Genomic DNA, 19,125 nt, shown 5'->3' with positions numbered 1-19,125 from the left:
GCGTCAATTTGTACATAAACCGGAGTGACTTCACTACTTGAAGAATGAAAGCAATCAGATCAATAGGTTGAGATCTGAACTCAACGGAGAATACATGTCAAGGGCATTTGATTTCATGCTCCCGAAGATATGAATCAAACGTGAGCTCTCGTGTGTTCATACTCAGCTGCAGAATGGGGTGTCTTGAAGATAACACCAACATATAGTTATAGTTGAAATGACAATGACTTTGATGATAAATAATGGATTACCAAATCATTTATGAGTTGAAGCATTCAATACTACACTTTATTTCATCAACAGATTACCATTTTTTCTTATCAACATGCTATCTCCCTTTTCTTCTCTTTATGGTCGTGATACATTTCAGGGGGAGATCACTACCCTTTCTGAGACATCTGACTGGGGAATTGAGATTTAACCTTAGAACAATTTTCTAAGAGGGAGAGGACCTTTATAGCCATAATTCTTCCCCCTATTCTACCACTTTCTGCAATAGTAATCTGTCACGTTAATCCCACCCACGAGCTATCTATTCTAACTTGTCTTTGCCTAGCACGATATGTCTAGTTTTCGTTCCACTTGCCTATCTTATTATGAAACTTGAATAGTCCCCAATTTCAAAGAAAAAGTTTAGACGAGATTTATACAGTCTGAAATTAGAGCAATAACTGCTATAAAGTAAGGTGATGTGAATGAACGATTCCATTAAAGAAAAATCTAGGAATACTCCACGACTATGTATACCCATTCATAATAACCTTTTTTCAATTATAAAAATAAGCACTTTGATGAAGATTGTGCTATAGCTACACCTAATTCCAGACCAGTTAATGCAAGAACTATAAATAAAGGACCAAGATCCCCTATGAAATAGAAAATATCATTCATACATAGCATAGTCCAAGCAAATGACTTAAACTCATTACTGAACTATGACCGGCCATCATATTACCAAATGAATGTATTGTTGAGCTTAATGCTCGAAAACAATAAGGGATAACCTCAAGGATTACTAAAAAAGGTTGTAATGGCAGCGGGACTCCCACTGGTAATAAGAAGCTTAAAAAATGAAGCCCATTATTTTGAAATCCCACTAGTGTAATGCCAATAAAAATTGAAAATGAGAGACCCAAAATAAATGAGAAAAATGTTTGTAACTGTGAAGCTATAATTTGTCATACCCTGGTCATTACAAACTAAAAAAAAGTAAAAGTGACCTAGATGTGAGGGGAAAACTTTTGTTTAACATTTCCGGAAATACCACCTATTTTTTCGTTTACCGGGTTCAGAACAAAATAATAAATATGCTCGACCAGGGATTTCCATGAATTTGGTACTGATGTTTTCTCCTCCGTTTTTAGTAACAAAATAAACCAAAAGTAGGACCCAACTAATAGTTAGTAGCATAAACAAAGATGGATTTGTGAATGAGAAATATAAGTTTCCAATATTAAAATCCATCATTGGCACAATCTCAAATTGATTAAGTGGGATGAAGATGAGATCATTCACTAGATCCAGTTGTTCAGGTGGGACACATATTTCTAATTGTTCAGTTTTATCGGGGTTATTTGTACGCGCGTGTTTCCTTTGACAGAGATCCGCTATTCATATATCTTTTATGCATAAATACTTAAATCCACATTATATATAGTCGATCACTCTCTCGTAATTGCCTTGTGGAGGTGAAATTCTTGTGGCAGTCTCGATAACAACAGGCGGCTCTCCTACTCCAAATTTTTCCTTTATCATTTCAATAACAATAGGCTCTCTTAATTTATCCTCAATCTTCTCGAGAACAATAGGCTCTCCTACTCAATGTAGCTCCTCTATCTCGTGGATAACAAGGAGAGGGATATTTTTAAAGATGACTTGAAAGACTTTGGGCCAACAACTCTAAATAAAAGTTGTGTAGTTCAAGTTAAAAAAAGGCTCGGTCAATTGAGAAGGAATGGCAGAGAAATCTTCATAAATGGAAGAGAAGGGTCTTTTATTGGGCATTTATGATTGATTGAGACAAAAAGATTCCTTGAATACAGCTTAACTCTGTCAAACCTGTACGAGTAGAGAAGAGGTATAGATTTAGTTTGTTGTTGACCAACAGAAACCATGGGATCAAAAAAGGAAGAATTTATGCAATTTATCTTCTTCAAAAGAATTTCTTTCTTTTTCTTTTTTCTATTTATCATTTTAGCATAGAGAAAGAGTCAAAACTAAGGGTACGCGCTCTAGAATATTTCCTTGGAGCTTTTTGGTCGCCTGCTATCTTATTTTGAAACATCTTTTCTTGCGGGAATAGGAGTGGAAAGAGCGCTTTGTGAAAGAATCGTGTGGCACGGTGAAAGGTTTCCCGTTGAGGTTTCCGACCCTCCAGGTCTCCACCTACTTGTGAAATAAGGGGGGGGGGGGTTTCCTTGATATTAAGATGTCAATGTGGTCGAAAAACGACAATGATGGAAGAAACCAATGCCTTGATCATACAATTGACACCATGCTTCTAGTCCGGGCTTGTTCTCAATATGGAAAAAGTAGGGGTTTCGGTCGATTTTACCTACTATTGTATTTGAACCAATGACTCTCACCGTATGAACGCATTACTCTAGTCGCTGAGTCAAGTAGCTCAAGCTGAGTCAAGTGACCCTATAAGAGAAAGCCGCGCAACAAAAGTAGCCCTTACTATACAAGAGGGGTGGACCTCTATGAAAGAGAAAGTGTTATGACTATACAACATGAATCAGCAGCAAGCACGCTAATCTAAGATCAACCAATGTTCGAACGGGGAGCCTTTCTTTCTCGGTCGTATCTTTTAATCTTAATAATCGATTCCGATTCATACAGTCCTTCTCTGCTGCATTGGTCTTTTCACTCCCCACTCTCCACCATGAAAAAATATTTCCACAATATCTAAGGAGTAGTCAAAGACAGTACGGCTGGTCCTAGTATGAATAAATTGATTAAGAAGTAGGCATACAACAATGGATTTATTCAATCAACAAGATCTGTTCGAATCAGACCAGGATGAATGTGATTGGTCTGACCTCTCGCTCGGATGTAAGACTCCCGCCGCTGACAGATGTCCAATGCCACCTTTCGTGAATAGCTATGCCAAAGAATGCATTATGATTTAGCTTTGAATAAGCCACAACTCTATTCCGGACTCGAAATACATAAAGGAATTTAAGAGAAATAAAATAGGGGACCCTATACAATACATCTTGCTGCTTTGGGACGATTGCACGTTACATCATAGCAGCACGACCAAATGGAGGTGGAATCCCTTGTATAGGTTGGGGGCTAGCTAGCGCCTTTCTTATATATAAAATGTTGGGAATTCCCCTTATTTATTAGCATTATTAGAGTTGCTCAAGGAATTCCACTAGGATCCCTAGTAAACCCAATTTAATGATGGTCGTTTATTTGAGTAACAAGTCGATGGGTCCTATTATTGGTGAGCGATCTCCTCTACACGTTATATTTGGGAGTTTTACTCTCTTTCAATGAGATGATTATTCAAACCAATGCCTATTCGGACGCACGTGCATTGTGAAAAACCATCTCCTGCACAAGACATACTAAGCCCTAAATCTCATTCTATGTGTTTTCTAGGTGAGGTTGGGGTAGCCCTCACTCAAAAGGGCTAGAAGTGTTAATGATCCTTCTGCACGATGATTCAACCTTTCTCGACATGTCACCTTTTTTGAACTTACTACGGAGCTCGGGGCATTGAGATTCCCTTCGATGGTGGACCATTATGTTCCTCTGTCTCCCCTTGGAGGGGAGGGGTGGAACAATTGAGGAGTTTATGTGACACAGTATCATAATTCTCTGATTTAATAGAGTCAGCAAGATCTGGGTGACCAGAGTGATCAACTTAAGGGTAAGTTTCGCAGGTTTGCAAAGATAGATTCTCGTCACTCAGTTGTAAGAGCTGAGCGAACTGATTAAGTTGTCTCCCTCTCTCCTTATACTTCGAAAAAAGACTGTTCTTCAAACTTAGGTTCTCTAGCTTATATTCTCGGGGTACGTTGATCCACCCTTCTTAGTTTTCTTATTAATAGGTTTATATAAACTAAGTTCATATCTACTTCCCATGAGTATTTTTTGCGATTTCATCCATCTTTTTTAACCCGGTACCTTTGCAGAGGCCATATCTCAACCCTAATGGCAGCTCTATGTAGAGAGAGATTGTAGAAGTAGAATGGTTTGATACTTGGGATGGAGTCTATCTTCCTTTAGGGAAAGAAGATATTGACTACAAGTGGGTCTATAAAGTCAAGAAAAAGCTGATGGAGCAGTTGAAAGGATACACGCAAGAGTATAAAGTCGAACCCCTTTCTTTACAGTTAAGTGGCCCAGGGTCCCACTTTAGAGATAAGGGAAAGATTTGCCCCAGCCTGGAAAATCGCATCCCCGCGCAATGAATTGGATTGCAAACGTCAGGATTATCTTCTTATTATTTTCCGTTGCATGTTTGGGAGACGTTTGGTGTTTAATATGTTCCCTGATGTTAATAAAGCATGTTTTACAATTGGGTTACCTTTCAATTTCCAAAATATCCCTATTTAACATGCCGGTAGTCCACTCAAAAATTTCTATTAGGTAACAATGCACCGGGCTGCTTCTTTGTTCTATCTTAATTGGGCGGGCTTTCCCTCAGAAATGTTTATCATGGAGGCCAGTGTTGCCAATGCATCCACAAACTTCCTTTTTCTCTGGGAACTAGAGAGAAACTTATTTTCTAGAATTGCTCAGTGTGATTTTCAAGATTAGCTTGGTATGTCAAAAATTTATCATATTGGTTTTTCATATCTTTTGTGTTTGGCAGATGATATGCGTCGAATACCTGAATACTTTGATTTTTTATATTCCCAGGTTCAAGGCAGTATTTAGTCCATGGATACAGGCTTCATCTTTAGTGTTAATCTTTGTTCCTTAAAAGTTACACTTAATGGTAATCGAGGTGTTCGATTCATCAAGTGCAATCAGCAATACCCCTACTACGTACCCATTTTGATTAGTGGTGCCATCAAAGTAAAATTTCCATGCCCTCATCTCCTTACAGTCAAGTGGCTTTCAACTCCTCTTCTGTGACAACTATTTCCTCATCTGGGTAGCAATCCTCAAACTCATGTTCCTCCTTGATATGGTGTAAGGTGTGCTGCTATTGCCCTTCCTTTTTGGTTACATACGTTATGTCAAATTAAGACATCAGCAGTAAACATCTTGCGGTCCTTCCCGTTACGCTAAAGCGAATTTCTCGAACAAATACATTTTTCGTAGATCCATGGAAGCTATTAAATGTATTGGGTAAGACAACATGTAATGCCTCAATTTCTACATTACCCGCCAAGCAGGTTTTCTCAAAATTGGTATACCTGGTCTTTTACTCAGTCATTTTCTTACGTTTGTAGTATATGGCCCTTTACAAACGTCTTTCTTCATCGCATTAAGCCAACATAGACCCCATAGTGGTTAGCATAGTAATAAAGGCTTCCTGGCGTTGTAGGCACTACAATGGAAGTATTCCTTTATTTTTTTCAAAATCTTTTTGTTCATCCCATTTTCCTGCGAAATTTTGATTTCGAAATTTGTGTATCGGCTCGCAAGTTGTTATACAAGAGAAATTCAAAGTTTGATGGGACTATTGATAGCTACAAGGCTCGTGTGGTAGCTAAAGGCTACAACCAGCAATAGTATATAGACTATGATATGACATAAAGGCCAGTTATAAAGATGGCAACAAGTGCGATTAGGTGTGACTTGCTTGGTCAGGGAAAGAGAAGACGTCCCTCAAAACCCCATTAACGCAAATCAAGTCGATTCCTGCGATTTTCAATTGTAGAAGCTCTTAGCTACTCAGATATACTATAGGCTATAAAGGCAGTACTTTACCAACAGAGTGCTTATATTATGGGGCTTCACTTTCCAACATCTGACTTATATACAGGTCAATGTCGTCTAAAGAAGCACGAAAAAATTTGGTTACTCGACTGAAAGAAGAGGGATGAGAGTAGTCTATTTCCAATAGGTTGGCGTCCGATTGCAAGAGTTCAAGACCTAAAGGACACCAGCAAGCTGCTACTGAATATGAACAAAGGCGAGGATTTGGAATCAACTCAATGGAATTAGGTTTTTTATGACTGCTGAAGTTACCGAACGTAATGTTAGATTGATTCAATACGAATCACAGATCACCATAGACGACTAATGGTAGGGGATGCATTTTTTGTAAAGAAAGATAGTGGCAAAAGGATGTTAATCAACAACATACGTCTCATGCCTACCTCGTCTACAGTTTCTACTACACTGATAAATCCGGATAAAGTGACATGTACTGGTGGAATAATTGCAATGCTACTATACCGCCTGCTGATAAAGGTAAGATAGTATACCAAGCTTTTCCCAGTAGCCAGGTTTGGTCATCCGGGTAGCAACCCGTCCGGTATACACCCCTCAAAGGAAATTGGGTGTGAGGTGAGTAACTATATTGAACAATCATTTGCGAATATCGTTCCATAGCCGAACTAAGTAAGGGGTGATGTGTTCAGTCTCAAGCATCTTTGTCAATACTCCATCTACCCCCTGCCGGGGGGTTAAGGGGGAGGATTGCAAAACCTTACTCATAAAGAAATACATAGACCTGCTCACAAAGAGGTACAAGACAGCCCAAAACATTACTGCTAATAAAATGAAAAAGAACAAAACCAAACCAATATGATATTCAATAAGCCCTATTTTTTGAGAGAAAAAACCTGAATTTGTTGAGGAATATCGGCTCTAGAGGAAAACCTATAGTATAACTTTGAATCTCTCATTTTAACATTAAGAAAAAAATCTAGAAAAGTGGAAGAGTCACTAAGACAAGAGAGCTATAGGTAAGCAAGCAAGAAGGATAGGTGCAAAAAAAGGGTGAGGCAAGTGGCCCAAGGGCCCCTTTCCTTACAGTCAAGTGCCTTTGCATCTCTAGGAAGATTGTGTCCAGGATCTGGTAATCTAAGCCTTGCTTCTTCTGGTCGGCTCGTATTATTTTGTGCTTTATTACAGGTAGTCATTCCCCCGTTCCTTTAGTCTTTTCAAGGGTACATTTTACTTATGTCGCGGTAATGTCTTGGCCCCCAGTATAGTGAGCGCTTCCATGTTTTCCCCGAATTTAATCAGTTCCAGCCTCAAGTTCCTTTTCATCCATCTACATTCCAAACAAAGGCGAACATCTCAATTAAGTGAATGTAGTTGATATGGTTTACAGTCAATAGTTCTTAACCAACCCTTTCTTTTTGAATTATTAATTTTTATTAATTAAATAATTATTATATTATGTCTTTCTTTCTGAAGGCTTGGTTTTTTTACACCAAAGGCTTTCATTGAACTATTGAAATTATTGAGAGAGTACAAAATGATGATGGTATCTAAGGTTACCGACTTTCGGTGGATGCGGATCCAACGAGTTTGGTCGAACAGCGTAACGAGTCTAAGGTTACAGAAACCTTTGCCATCTTTGATAGGCATAACATTGAAAGCATATAGAGCAGAGAGATTATCCTCTCTTTCTATTAGACTCGCGAGCTTGTTGTTGTCGGTCCTAAGGGAGAACCTTGCTGCTTACTTTCTATATCCCTGAGTTCTTGCATGGCTCGACTCGTTCTTCGAGCCTTGCTTCTCCCTTCACCTCTCCCCGTTCCTTCCATCCAAAACAGACCTATCGAGTATAGCCAATTGGTAAGGCATCGATTTTTGGTACTGGCATGCAAAGGTGCAAATTCTTTTACTCCAGATTATGAAAACCCAATAGGATATTTTAATAATGAGCTTACGGCTAGAGGGGAAGCAACTCACTATAGTCCCTGAGCCCCCAAGCCAAAAGATTGACTTTCACCTACCTTCGCTAAAAGAACATAGAGAAAGGAAAGACAGATGGCAGAAAGAAATCCTTCCAACCGCGGAATTGAACACAAGACTTACTTCGGCCAGGTTATTTTATCAATTTCCTGGACCTTGCTTTACTCCTTGTTCCGTAAACCGGTCGCTGGTAGATCCTATATGAACATTTCTTGTTGAATGAATTGACTTTTGTAAGATTTCTTGAAACACAAGTGAATCGGATAAATATAATATAATAGAATAAATAGAGACAAAAGAAAATATTTGAGAACTCGGGAAAGGAGAATAAGACTCTCTAAGGGAAGAAGACCTAGCCCAGCTTTCTTTGCAAGCCATCAATAACTGCCGGGTTTCAAAGGGTCAGGCTATCCTTTAAAGGGTCATTCAGTTATTAAAGACTCTACAGGGTAGAAGCTTGAATATCATTAAGAATATCTTAACATTTTTCATTTTTTTTCTAATTGAAGGAATACATGAATAAGAACAGATAGCATTCTCTAGAGAGAGAGGCACAGAAGAGAGAGGTCTCTAGCCCGGGTACATAAGTATTAGGTCCACCAGTGCACACAATTATTTTGCTATTATCTCCTGCCCGATTAACTACTCCTCGAGACATTTCCGCTAATGGCACTTGAACTGTAGCAGGAGAAACCTCAATTGCTATGCCCAAACGCCGGTCTCTAGAAGCTTCCGGAATGTTCAATTTGTATGGACTCAATGATGAGAATATTTTGTATGCCATTTCTGACGATGCATGCATTGAGGAACAAGTATATGTCAGTTATGTAGATGAAGGCTTTCAGGGACTCTTGAGTTGGTGATTTGTCACTAGGCAGCACATTATACATTAGGAGATGGATGCTATAAATTCCTCCAAAAAATCATAAAATACTGTGTGGCCATACAATATACTCTAAATTCTCGTTGTCCAGGGATGTGAATGAACAAATGCATGCAAGGAGGGATGTAATTCAGGTGGTGTAGTACATCAAATCATTCATATATAACAAGAACAAAAGATGCAGACATTATGGAATTAGAAACTGGAAAAAAACTAGTCTCTTGTTTCCAAATTTTTTTCTTAATCAACCATGGGTGATGACAGTTCTAGAAAATTTCAAGTAAGCATGGCTCGCTTGTTAGGATTTATGTTTTTTCTTTTCTATGACCCACATAGGCATGGTGACCCTACCCTATAAAGTGAAACAAAAAGGAGTAATTAGATTCTTCGCCTGTTTTTATGCTCATTAAAATCAACTTCAAAGAAGAATTTTTTTTCTTTTCCATTGTTTTGTTTTCTAATGGTCAATTTCAGCCATCTAAATTGGAACCTGCAGAAACGCTGAGATACATTGGAACAATGATCAAAAAAATCTTTCATGTTATTCATTTGAAAATGACGACAACCTTATTATGTCACCATCATAGCATTAGGGGCACTTTGTATAATCCGATGTCTTTTCTTCAAATGGCCGAACTCTCACAAATAATGCAATACTTAGGGGTGGCAGTAATGGAAGAAGCTAGTATGAAATTTCTTGGGAACTTAACCGCATGATTTGGCCCATCTTTCTTTCCTCCATGAGAAAACACATCTCAGTGAGACAACGTAGTCATGTCAATAGCAGCCAGAGCAAAAGATTGATGTATAATTAGAGTTCACCTTTTTGTGCCAACATCTCCATATTAAATAGATTTGGAAATTCTGCCGCAAGTGGTTGAAGAGCAGTTCGGGTGCACCCAGACAGCTCCTCTCGGGTAATATATTGCTTAATTTGAGCTCAGACCAAACAAAAAAGGATAAGTTTCAAATTTCTAAAATCGTCTTAGCTAAACCTATAGAATTCCACTATTTATTCATTTTTCCTAGCAATTTATATTGCATTAAGGGGACAAAGTCCATAATCTCTTCGCTGAATGTGGCTTATAACCGATACCGATGCAGTGAGGTATTCCCATTGAGATTCCCGAACTTTGATGATTATCTCCTCGTATATGAACTAGTGAGACATCAGAGTTTGAGGCATTCTTTTCTAGCCGGAGATAGAGGAAAATAGAAAGATATGGAATTTTAATCAAGATTTTTCTTGCAAGCCAATTCCCCAGCTCCTGAATAGGTGCTGCAAATAGAACGACTATATTGAGTAATAAGGATAGGGATCCCATGACAATGAGGCCATTTTGGCATGGGCTTAGACTATCGTTGAGGATGAGTAGGCTTGTCGCCCGGAGTGATGTGATTCCAGGGCTGCTTAATCAAAAAGTAAGATAGATGAGATAGAAAAGTTATATAAAGAAGAGACTCTATAGTGTTTATGTACTGAAATGACTTTCAACGAATTATTGCCTTTGCCAACTATTCTAGTTGATATTTCTTGAGTATGAAATCACTTACATTGACTGTTAATATAATCTCATTAGACTTTGACGTATGAAATCACTTACATTGACTAACTAGATGGAATAAGTGCATATAGGATCATTCAAAGTAGACTAAAGGTTGAGTCATTGACGAAATAGATGCCGAGATCCTAGAGGGATCTTCCCATGAGTATCGACTACATAAGTTTCATTTAATCAGCAAGAAACGAAATATGGAATAAAGAGTTCAATTCCATAAAATATGTTCCACAGGGTACCTCTTCAATAAATAAGGACAAAGTGATTTATCCAGTTGAGAGCGTAGCGTAGGAGACAGGTAACATGACCATCAACACACAAAAGCCTCTTATTATTATTACTTAACTTTTATGCTTCATCAGGCTTATATTCGCATTTGAATGATACCAATAGATATTGATTTTTCAGGGACTATCCTCTTCCCTAAGGCAATCCCTGGGATTCAAAAGAGTCAGATTGAACTTTCTCTGTCTTATGCTCTCATCACTAACCATTCCCCTTAGTTTTGCACTTATTGATCGGTCTCTCAAGAGACTAACGTTCGTTTTCTTCCTCTGTGCATCTCTGTGATGGGCTCAACGTATGGTTTTTTTTATTTCATCTTACCAGGATATCTATTATATCAAGATTTTGTTTTTGAGTCCACTAAAATCCAATTTATGGTACTTCTAACCCATTAAAGGGCTTGACTCTTGTGGGATGGGATGTGCTCAGCCTCTTCCAACTCTTTCTGTGGCTAAGACAACTTCCTTAAGTCAGCAGACATAATATTGATCACTCTACTGCTCCCGCAAATGGAGGTGTCTCGATTCCCATGGGTCGGTCTGCTATCTAGAACAAACCTTACTCCAAGTAATCTTAAATCAGATTCTTTAAATTTACACAATTATTTGTAGAGTGAGTCCATTTCTCGTGCAATTTACAATAACATTTTCCTCTTGTTTCTTCCTTTTTGAGTATTTTATGTCCAGCAAAGCTGGTCAAATGTTGTTGATAACCCGAGAGCGGCTTGAGAGCTTCAGATGACAACCATTCGGCCGCGATCTTACCTTCTATCTTTTCTATGAGTACGCTCACAAAAGAACTGCCAATCCCTTTGAACAAGATTCCTGCAAGGTTGGATTAATTGTGCTTGAGGGTGACTAAAGGAAATCAAATGAATCAAAGCTTGAAAACAATATTCAAAATCTTTTTCAAGAATGATCTGCTTGTAACCCAAATCCCATGCCAAAATAAGGCCATGGTAGATCTTTTTCTTTGCCTTTGAAGATATTGCGTATAACGAGAAAGATATACAGTCCTCTTGGGCAGCCGAGAGTTTTATGTAAAAAGGACCAAGGAGGATCCTATCCAAAAAGAGAAGCAGTAGGAGTAGGAGCTAGCATTAGGGGTAAATTTGAAGAGAAGAAATTCGTTCATGCCACGAAGATTTGTATGGAAGGGAATTTTTGTTGATGCATTCCTCTAGAGAACTAATAAGAAGAGAGATCTTCTTTTAAACAAGAAAATTTGGTCACCTAGGTCTTCTATTTGACCGAAATTCGTTGATTACTCTGTATGAATTTACAATGGAAAAAATCTTGTTCGTTGTAAGATTACTAAAGGAAAGGTTGGTCATAAATTAGGAGAGTTTTCTTCTACACGGACATGAATACCTTCGAGAACAAATATTTGACAGGGAAGAAAAAGGAGGAAAATGTAAATTCTAAGAGCATATGTCATGAAAAGGAAATCCTATTACGGTAAGACTTGATCTAAATCATAGTTCAAATTCAAGTTGGTTTAGTGAGGGCGACCGTGAATGTCAACGAATGGGTTAGTCTTTTAGTTCTACTAGATTAGAATATCAAAGGAGGACGTTGAAGATTCCGAGGGCGGTCAGGACTTCTTCTAAGGCTAGAAGACAATTTGAAGACACCCAGGACTATATTATGTCGTTAAAGAATCTTACTGGACGGGTGTGCTACGACCGTGTCTCCGGGGCACAGTTGAATGTAGATATCATGAATGCGAGGTGCAGGATACTAGGCCGAGAAACCTGGACAACTATTCCCCTATGTTCCAGTCGGAAACCCATCCAGGGCCCCTGCTCCGAGCTCAGTTTGAGAGGCTTTGCCTAATATTAGAAGTGCTAATTTAGTTCGGGTAGACTTCATTTAGGAATGCCACCGCCCCGGGATCAATAAGAAAACAAGTGCTAAGTTTCATATCAGTTAATAAACTGTGCTTCAACAAATGAGAGTTTTCGATAGAACCGGTGAACCACGCAAGCTGGTTAGATGTGTGGGATAGAGGGGTCGTAGTACCAGCTAGCGCGGTTACGTAGTGGAAGGGAAGGAGCATAAATCGACCCCCTTCTTTTTTTTCTTTGAAAAAAGCAACAAGAAGTGAGAAAATTAAATTCTCGAATGATACTTATCAGCTACCGACCGTTCCGACGCGCCCTTGACCTTTTTTTATTAATACCAAACCCCTATCTCTAATGATTGAAAGAAAGAAAAACCTCTATTTAGGATATGGATGGAGTCTTACTCAGTAAAGAGAGTTGTAGAATTCGTAAAACAGGAGAAGAGCATCTCAAAGAATGGGGCAAAGGATGTTGTGTTTTGACTTTGTCTCCCGGGATCCACCACAGGTTGGGTTTGAGAGTCGTATGATGGGTGACGATCTAGCACGGTTCGGACACCACTTTTCATCTGCGCTGGTGAATGGAAGCCCCCCCTTATCAAACAAGAAGGAAGCGGCTCTTCCCACGGCGGAGTTACCATTGACTCTATTTATTTTTCTAGTAAGTGTATTAAGATGTCAATCTGAGATCTTATTTCAGTTCAATACGTCCACCTACGAGATTCACCTTTGTTTTTTGCCTGGTAGGTGTATTATTATACATATTCCTAAAAGAACATTCATTCATTTATTTCTTCCCCGTCGACCAGGACGACTGAAATGACATGAAAAATCCAGACCCGTAAAAAAGAAGGGCCATTGGGGGCCACTTGGAAAAGTTGGGGTGATCGAGTGTCTTCATTCAAGCAACGCTACAGAAGAAGAACGAAACAAAGTGAGAGGCCAGGGGTAGGGAAAAGAGTCGAGTAGATCAGGCTTAACGATCGGGAGAAGCAAAACAAAATCAGGATTTGGGCGAAAAAGAAGCAAGGCTATGGATACCATGACCGATCACCATCGATAAAGAAAAATCTTTCTAAATCACTTCGTGTCAGTGGGTCCTTCAAGCATCCGAAATACCCCGGGAATGAAAATGAAATAGCGTTCCTGATAGAAAATGACGTCTCCTTCAAGAAAACAAACTTATTAAACTTATTTTTCCCAAAGATGTCCTGCTCTGACCCCCCGACGAGTCATCTACTTAAAAAGACCCTCCCCAAAGTACGCCCTTCCTTGAAATATTCGGTCATCCAATACTTACTGAATACAAAGAAGGAAACGCATTTCGACCCCGTCGTAGTTCTCAATCATTTCATGGCATCGGGCGGGGCTTAACCATCTACGATGAGGGAATGCACATGGAAAAATCTTGTATAAAAGAACACGTTCTTGTATCGCTTTTTTAAAAAAATGCTCGACCAGCGAGAAAAATTGTTTGGCCGAAGCTAAAAAGAGGGTGACCCACTTTATTCAACAAGAGAATGATTTTCTCTTCCCGAGAACAACAAAAACCACCACCTCGCTCTTTCCTTTCTTCGATGCTACCTTTTTATCAAAGGGATGGGGTTGAGTGTATAATAACCTTTTTTAGGATGCCCGGGAAAAACAGATAAGTCAATTAAGGAGAAAATGCCAGAACCTCATGGGTAAGGGTAAGGTAATGGAATTGATAGAGAAATTCATAAACCTAAATAGGATAGGAGAATTGATAAGGGGAATAGAGATGATGATAGAGATCATACTGAGAAATAGAAAATTCCATACGGGTACAACTATTATCTGAACTGCAAAAAATGTGATCTTTGTTGTATAATAGAACAACCACTAATACCTTAATTGAATCGGTCAAGATCAAATATGTTTATCAAAGTGCTTCTCCGATTGTTGTAGACAACTGTTTTCAACCCATGAACAAAACAAGATCATTTATTTCCATTTTTAATCAAATAGTGAAGGATATTCCATTAGTAATTTAAAATGGGGTGGAGGGCATCCGTATATGTTGTTCAGGTCGATATGGAAGTGCAGAAATAGCTAGAATTGAATGTGGAAAGTATGGAAAAACATCTCGTAATGTATTTAACGATAAAATAGGTTATGCTCCGGCGGAAGTATCTACTTATTAAGGAATCTTAGGTGTCAAAGTGTGGATTTCATATAGTCAAAAAAAGCGGAGACGTGCTATATCCGAAACATACGAAAAATAGTAAATATCGTAAAGGCAGATGTAGTAGGGGTTGCGAACCAGATGGTACAGAACTTGGTTTAGGAAGATATGGCACTAAAAGTTGTAGAGCTTGTCGTCTTTTATATCGAGCCATTAAAGCAGCACATCATGCTATTATCGGACACTTCCATCGTGCTATGAGTGGGCATTTCAAATGAAATGGTAAGATATGTGTAAGAGCTCTCGCAGATATCCCTATTACCGGGAAACCTATTGAAGTAAGAATAGGAACAGGAAAAGAAAATCCTATGGGTTGTATTGGTCGTGTTTCAAGGGGACAGATCCTATTTGAAATGGGTGGTGGGATTTTGTCAAATGCTCGATAAGCCGCTACATTAGCGGCGGATAAACTATATTCATCATTAATGTTTGTTCAGTGGTCATAACCATATACATCTGACCCAAATTGGTACATGCCAATTCCATTTCACCGGATATTAAGAGCCATCAATCACTATGATTTCTTTCTCAAAAAAGAAAAATATTTGCCTTTTTTTGATCCCATACTTTCTGTTGGTCAACAATTAACTAAATCTATACTTCTTCACTACTCTTATAAGGAAGGTGGAACAAATTCAGTCTCTCTTTTTTAGGGGGGAGCAGAGCAGTCAAAGCATGAACCAAAGCAAATGATTGTTCTATAATGTCTATTCCTCACAATTGCTCCTTGTGATGAAGCGGAACCATGGAAATTAGGATCTCAAGACGCACCAAAACCTATAATGCAAGGCATAAAAGACTTACATCACGGTGTCTTTTTCTTCGTTATTCTTATTTTCATTTTCGTATCATGGATCTTGGGTCGCGCTTTATGGAATTTCGACTATAATAAAATCAAATCTTGCAAACGATTGTTCATGGAACTACTATCGAGATTCTTTGGACCATATTTCCTAGTATCATCCCTATGTTCTTTGATATACCGTCATTTGCTCTGTTATACTCAATAGACGAGGTAGTAGTAGATCCACCCATTACTATCAAAGCTATCGGAAATCAATGGTATCGGAGTGCGCTTCTCCCCGAGGGTTCTTAAAGTGAAACGAAATGCATTAAAGTTGAATAGGGTTTGCGGAGCATCTAGCTTACAAGTAATCTCCCATTCCCGCTGTCGAGAGATTCTAATTACTATGGCATGCCAGAAACGGGGAGTTGAGGTGGTTAGACTTATACGCTAAAATGCTCCGAGCATAGGAGCCTATGGCTCCACTCTTGTTGTTGCAGGAGGTACACATCCCTCTTTTCACTGTTCAACGATATACAAGAAATAGATGCTCATCCTGCAATCTCCGAGAACGGCGCTGAAGTAGTGAATCTATCGGCACCATAGCAGTGGTATACAACTTTGCATCTAACGGTTGTCCTAGTAACCTTTTCAAATGGGGGATCCTCGTTGCCAACAACCACAATAGTAGTTGCGGAAATAATGGGTTGGGAGAGGAGCGGAAAACCACTTGACTGTAAGAAGAGGACAACCTCTTGTTCTTGCGCCTCTTTCTTTGCTTCGGGGACAGAGTCTTATGGTAGGTATCAACAAGCACAAGCAAGTTGACCGATGGGGACAAGCACTTTTACTCCTTTACCAAGGAGTCGTTCTTGCGAGAAGCAAGAGATGTCGTGAACGGTGAGAGGTCACATATAATTGACCTATTCATAGAGTGATCCTATGATTGATACAGTATATAGACTATCTCATTCATTATTCTATTCTATTTCATAAAAAAAGAAGGGTGACTCTAACTCTTAGCTAGAGTTGGTGGCTGGACCTGTTGGCATAATGCACACTAGAGCATGGGAATTTGAGGTCTCATGAACTACTTCTAAAAACCAACCTTGTTTTTGTTTTGTTTGTGGACAAACGATATCCGGTCAGGCCTATGGATGGATCCTTTTATATCTACGCGCCGGCCGGCTCCGACCATTTACATGAGCATAGGGAATCTATACTCAAGCGTTCCACTGGGCCATTGACATGATAGCTAAGGAATCACTCTGGATCTTCTTTTTTTGGGCTACTACTTCACCAAGCCAACTAGCATCCCTTTCCATTATGCATTTTTCCAACAAAGAAGATGACTATAGGATCGAATTCGCTTTTCATGAAACTGCTTGTACCATACCTTCTACCTCTCTCATATGTCTAGAACCTGGTCTTTTTCAGTTCCAGCCTCTCCCTCGAATACATAGGGTAGGTAAGGTTGGGTGAGAAATAGTTCCCTCTTGCCAATAAAATTTCCCCCCTCTTTGATTAACCTTACTCATGAAGGGTCTTACGGTCGGTAGAAATACCTAACTAAAGAAAATTAGTGTTCTTTCTAAGAGTAGGCGTGCAGAGCTTTTTGCGGGGAAACTTGCAAGTACAGTTTGGGGGGAGGAAGGCGTTGACCCTACCTTATGTGTATTCAGACTATAACAGTTCCGATGAACAATCTCTTGCTTTTTACAATAATACAATTCCATAAGATTATCTAGAATTGGGTCAATATTGTTTATTAGAAGTGACAATAGGGTGGTTCTACTAGTAAAGAGCCCTATATATTTTATTGTAACATCTGCTGATGTACCTCATAGTTGGGCTGTACCTTCCTTAGGTATAAAATATGATTTTGTACCGGGTCATTTAAATCAGAGCTTTGTTTTGGTATAACAAGAAGGAGTATACTATGGTCAGTGCAGTGTGATTTGTGGACCTAATAATGCCTTTATGCCTATCGTCGTAGAAGTTGTTCCTTCGAAATATTATGGCTCTCGGGTATCCAATCAATTAATCCCACAAAGACCCAACAAAGAGCCTGTACTCGTCCCCTCTCCCTTATACATAAAAAGCTCTGAGTATTTGGGTGGCGTGGCGAGAAGGACCTAAATTGATCTCAACAAGACCCCAGTTTTGAAAGCCGACACCGGTCGAGTAGAACTCGAGAGCAGGTTAATGAACTCTTGTAGAGGTTCTTATCTAGGGGTAGATCTAACCTCTATTATGGACAAACAACTCGAGATCCAAAAGGTTATTTTTTCCAAACTTCTGCGCAGAGACTATTCCCTAGAACCGCTTGTTGCGAAGAGGAATGAGATCTGGGAGTTACTCTTCTCGACATATTGGACAGCGCTTAGTGAAAAGACCCACGCTTTGCCCCTAAGATAAATTTTTTAGGAGGGTGAAGCACAAAGCCTTTTCTTTCAAAGGGTTGAACAGGTGCTCAAGAAATGTGATCTACTTTTGGACAATGAATTTATTCATTTCTTATTTAAAGTATTTTCTATTATAAAAGATGAATTCTTCTTTTAGTTGGGGAGCCATATGAGGCGGAAGCTTAAGCTGAAATAAAAGAGGAGGTAGAGGGAAGCCACTAAATTGAGGGCTTCGATTGCTCTCTCTAACGCTCATTTTGTAGACAACAAGTGGAGTGCATAAGCCCCCTTAGAGATAGGGGTGAGCACTACACGAGCTTGTAAGTAAAGTACCGAACGAGCCTTGTCTACGAAGTAGAGCGACCTCATATTGCTTGCTTCATGCGAAGCTTTAAGCTCTAAATAATTGGAATTATTGTATGGCAAGAATACTGTCGACCATTACGAGCGATAGCAAAGCCAAGCCGCATAAAGCCGAGCAACCCTTATATCAATAGCAAACGGCGTACTTATATCCTATCAACAGGTTTGTTAATATCAGTAGGGGTCCTCTTGCCTAAAAAAAGGATTCAGCCCAAAATGGGAAATGATAGACAAACAAAATATTTATGCAGTCCTTGTGTGCTTGATTTGTGCACCGGCATAGCAGAATTCGAATCCGCTAGCTCAGATGAGTGGCTCTTGTCTTCGTTAACATATCTATGTTTTTTCTTTTTCACTACCATTAAGTAGGCAGCTTTGGATACTTATGGAGATATGTATGTGGTAAAGATCTTCTTCATGTGTGCTTTCCCGGGTGCTACTTAGAATAGAGATAGTAAGACTCTAACATGAGAATGTTATTGCACTGTGAAATAAGGACAATCGTATCACTGTGAAATAAGGACATTCGTATCAACGCGAATGGCTATCATTCTTGTTTGGCGGAAAGGGAAAATGTATAAAATCTTTCTTCTTGGTTGGTGTACTAGGCGAGGTGAATCCCAACCCTTTCGTAAGGTAGTTTAGCTTTCCCTCTTTTCAATCTATATCAGATCCTATATTACTTCTTCACCAAACCCTTTTAGCTTTCCTTTAGATGATACTTTTTCCCAGTCCACGCCCAATATCAGTAGTCAGTGTTCCTGCTTTATCCTTCTTTTACGAAATGGATGATGTAGGATAGGTTGAGAAGGAGGGACTTAGCTAAAGATGGTATGTCTGTGCGCGAGGAAGGTCTTTTTCCTTTCTCCTTCCATAGCTTGACTAGGTTAACATGGTAAGGAAGGGAAGGAATCCGTGCAGGTAGAAAAGGGTGGGGGTCAAGCTATGGGAAAAAGGAG

At 39.2% G+C, this 19,125-nt stretch overlaps 1 protein-coding gene and 1 pseudogene across 1 annotated transcript; one reads left to right on the top strand and one right to left on the bottom strand.

Annotated features, from left to right (window-relative positions):
- Window positions 1-771: 771 nt before the first annotated feature.
- LOC114074752 (ATP synthase subunit a) lies at window positions 772-7,055 on the bottom strand. Its single transcript, XM_027912735.1, is given in 6 exon segments — window positions 772-914; window positions 917-1,139; window positions 1,141-1,205; window positions 1,208-1,343; window positions 1,345-1,607; window positions 6,947-7,055. Coding segments are annotated over 6 exon segments (939 nt in total).
- A 5,810-nt stretch (window positions 7,056-12,865) lies between these two features.
- Window positions 12,866-19,125, top strand: part of LOC107003911 — a 28,140-nt pseudogene continuing 21,880 nt past the window's right edge.

The sequence above is a fragment of the Solanum pennellii genome, chromosome 11 (genome assembly GCF_001406875.1).
Source record: "Solanum pennellii chromosome 11, SPENNV200".
In the NCBI taxonomy this organism is placed as follows: Eukaryota; Viridiplantae; Streptophyta; class Magnoliopsida; order Solanales; family Solanaceae; genus Solanum; species Solanum pennellii.
The sequence above is the reverse complement of the archived record's forward strand: the minus strand, read 5'-3'. Positions and strand labels throughout refer to the sequence as shown.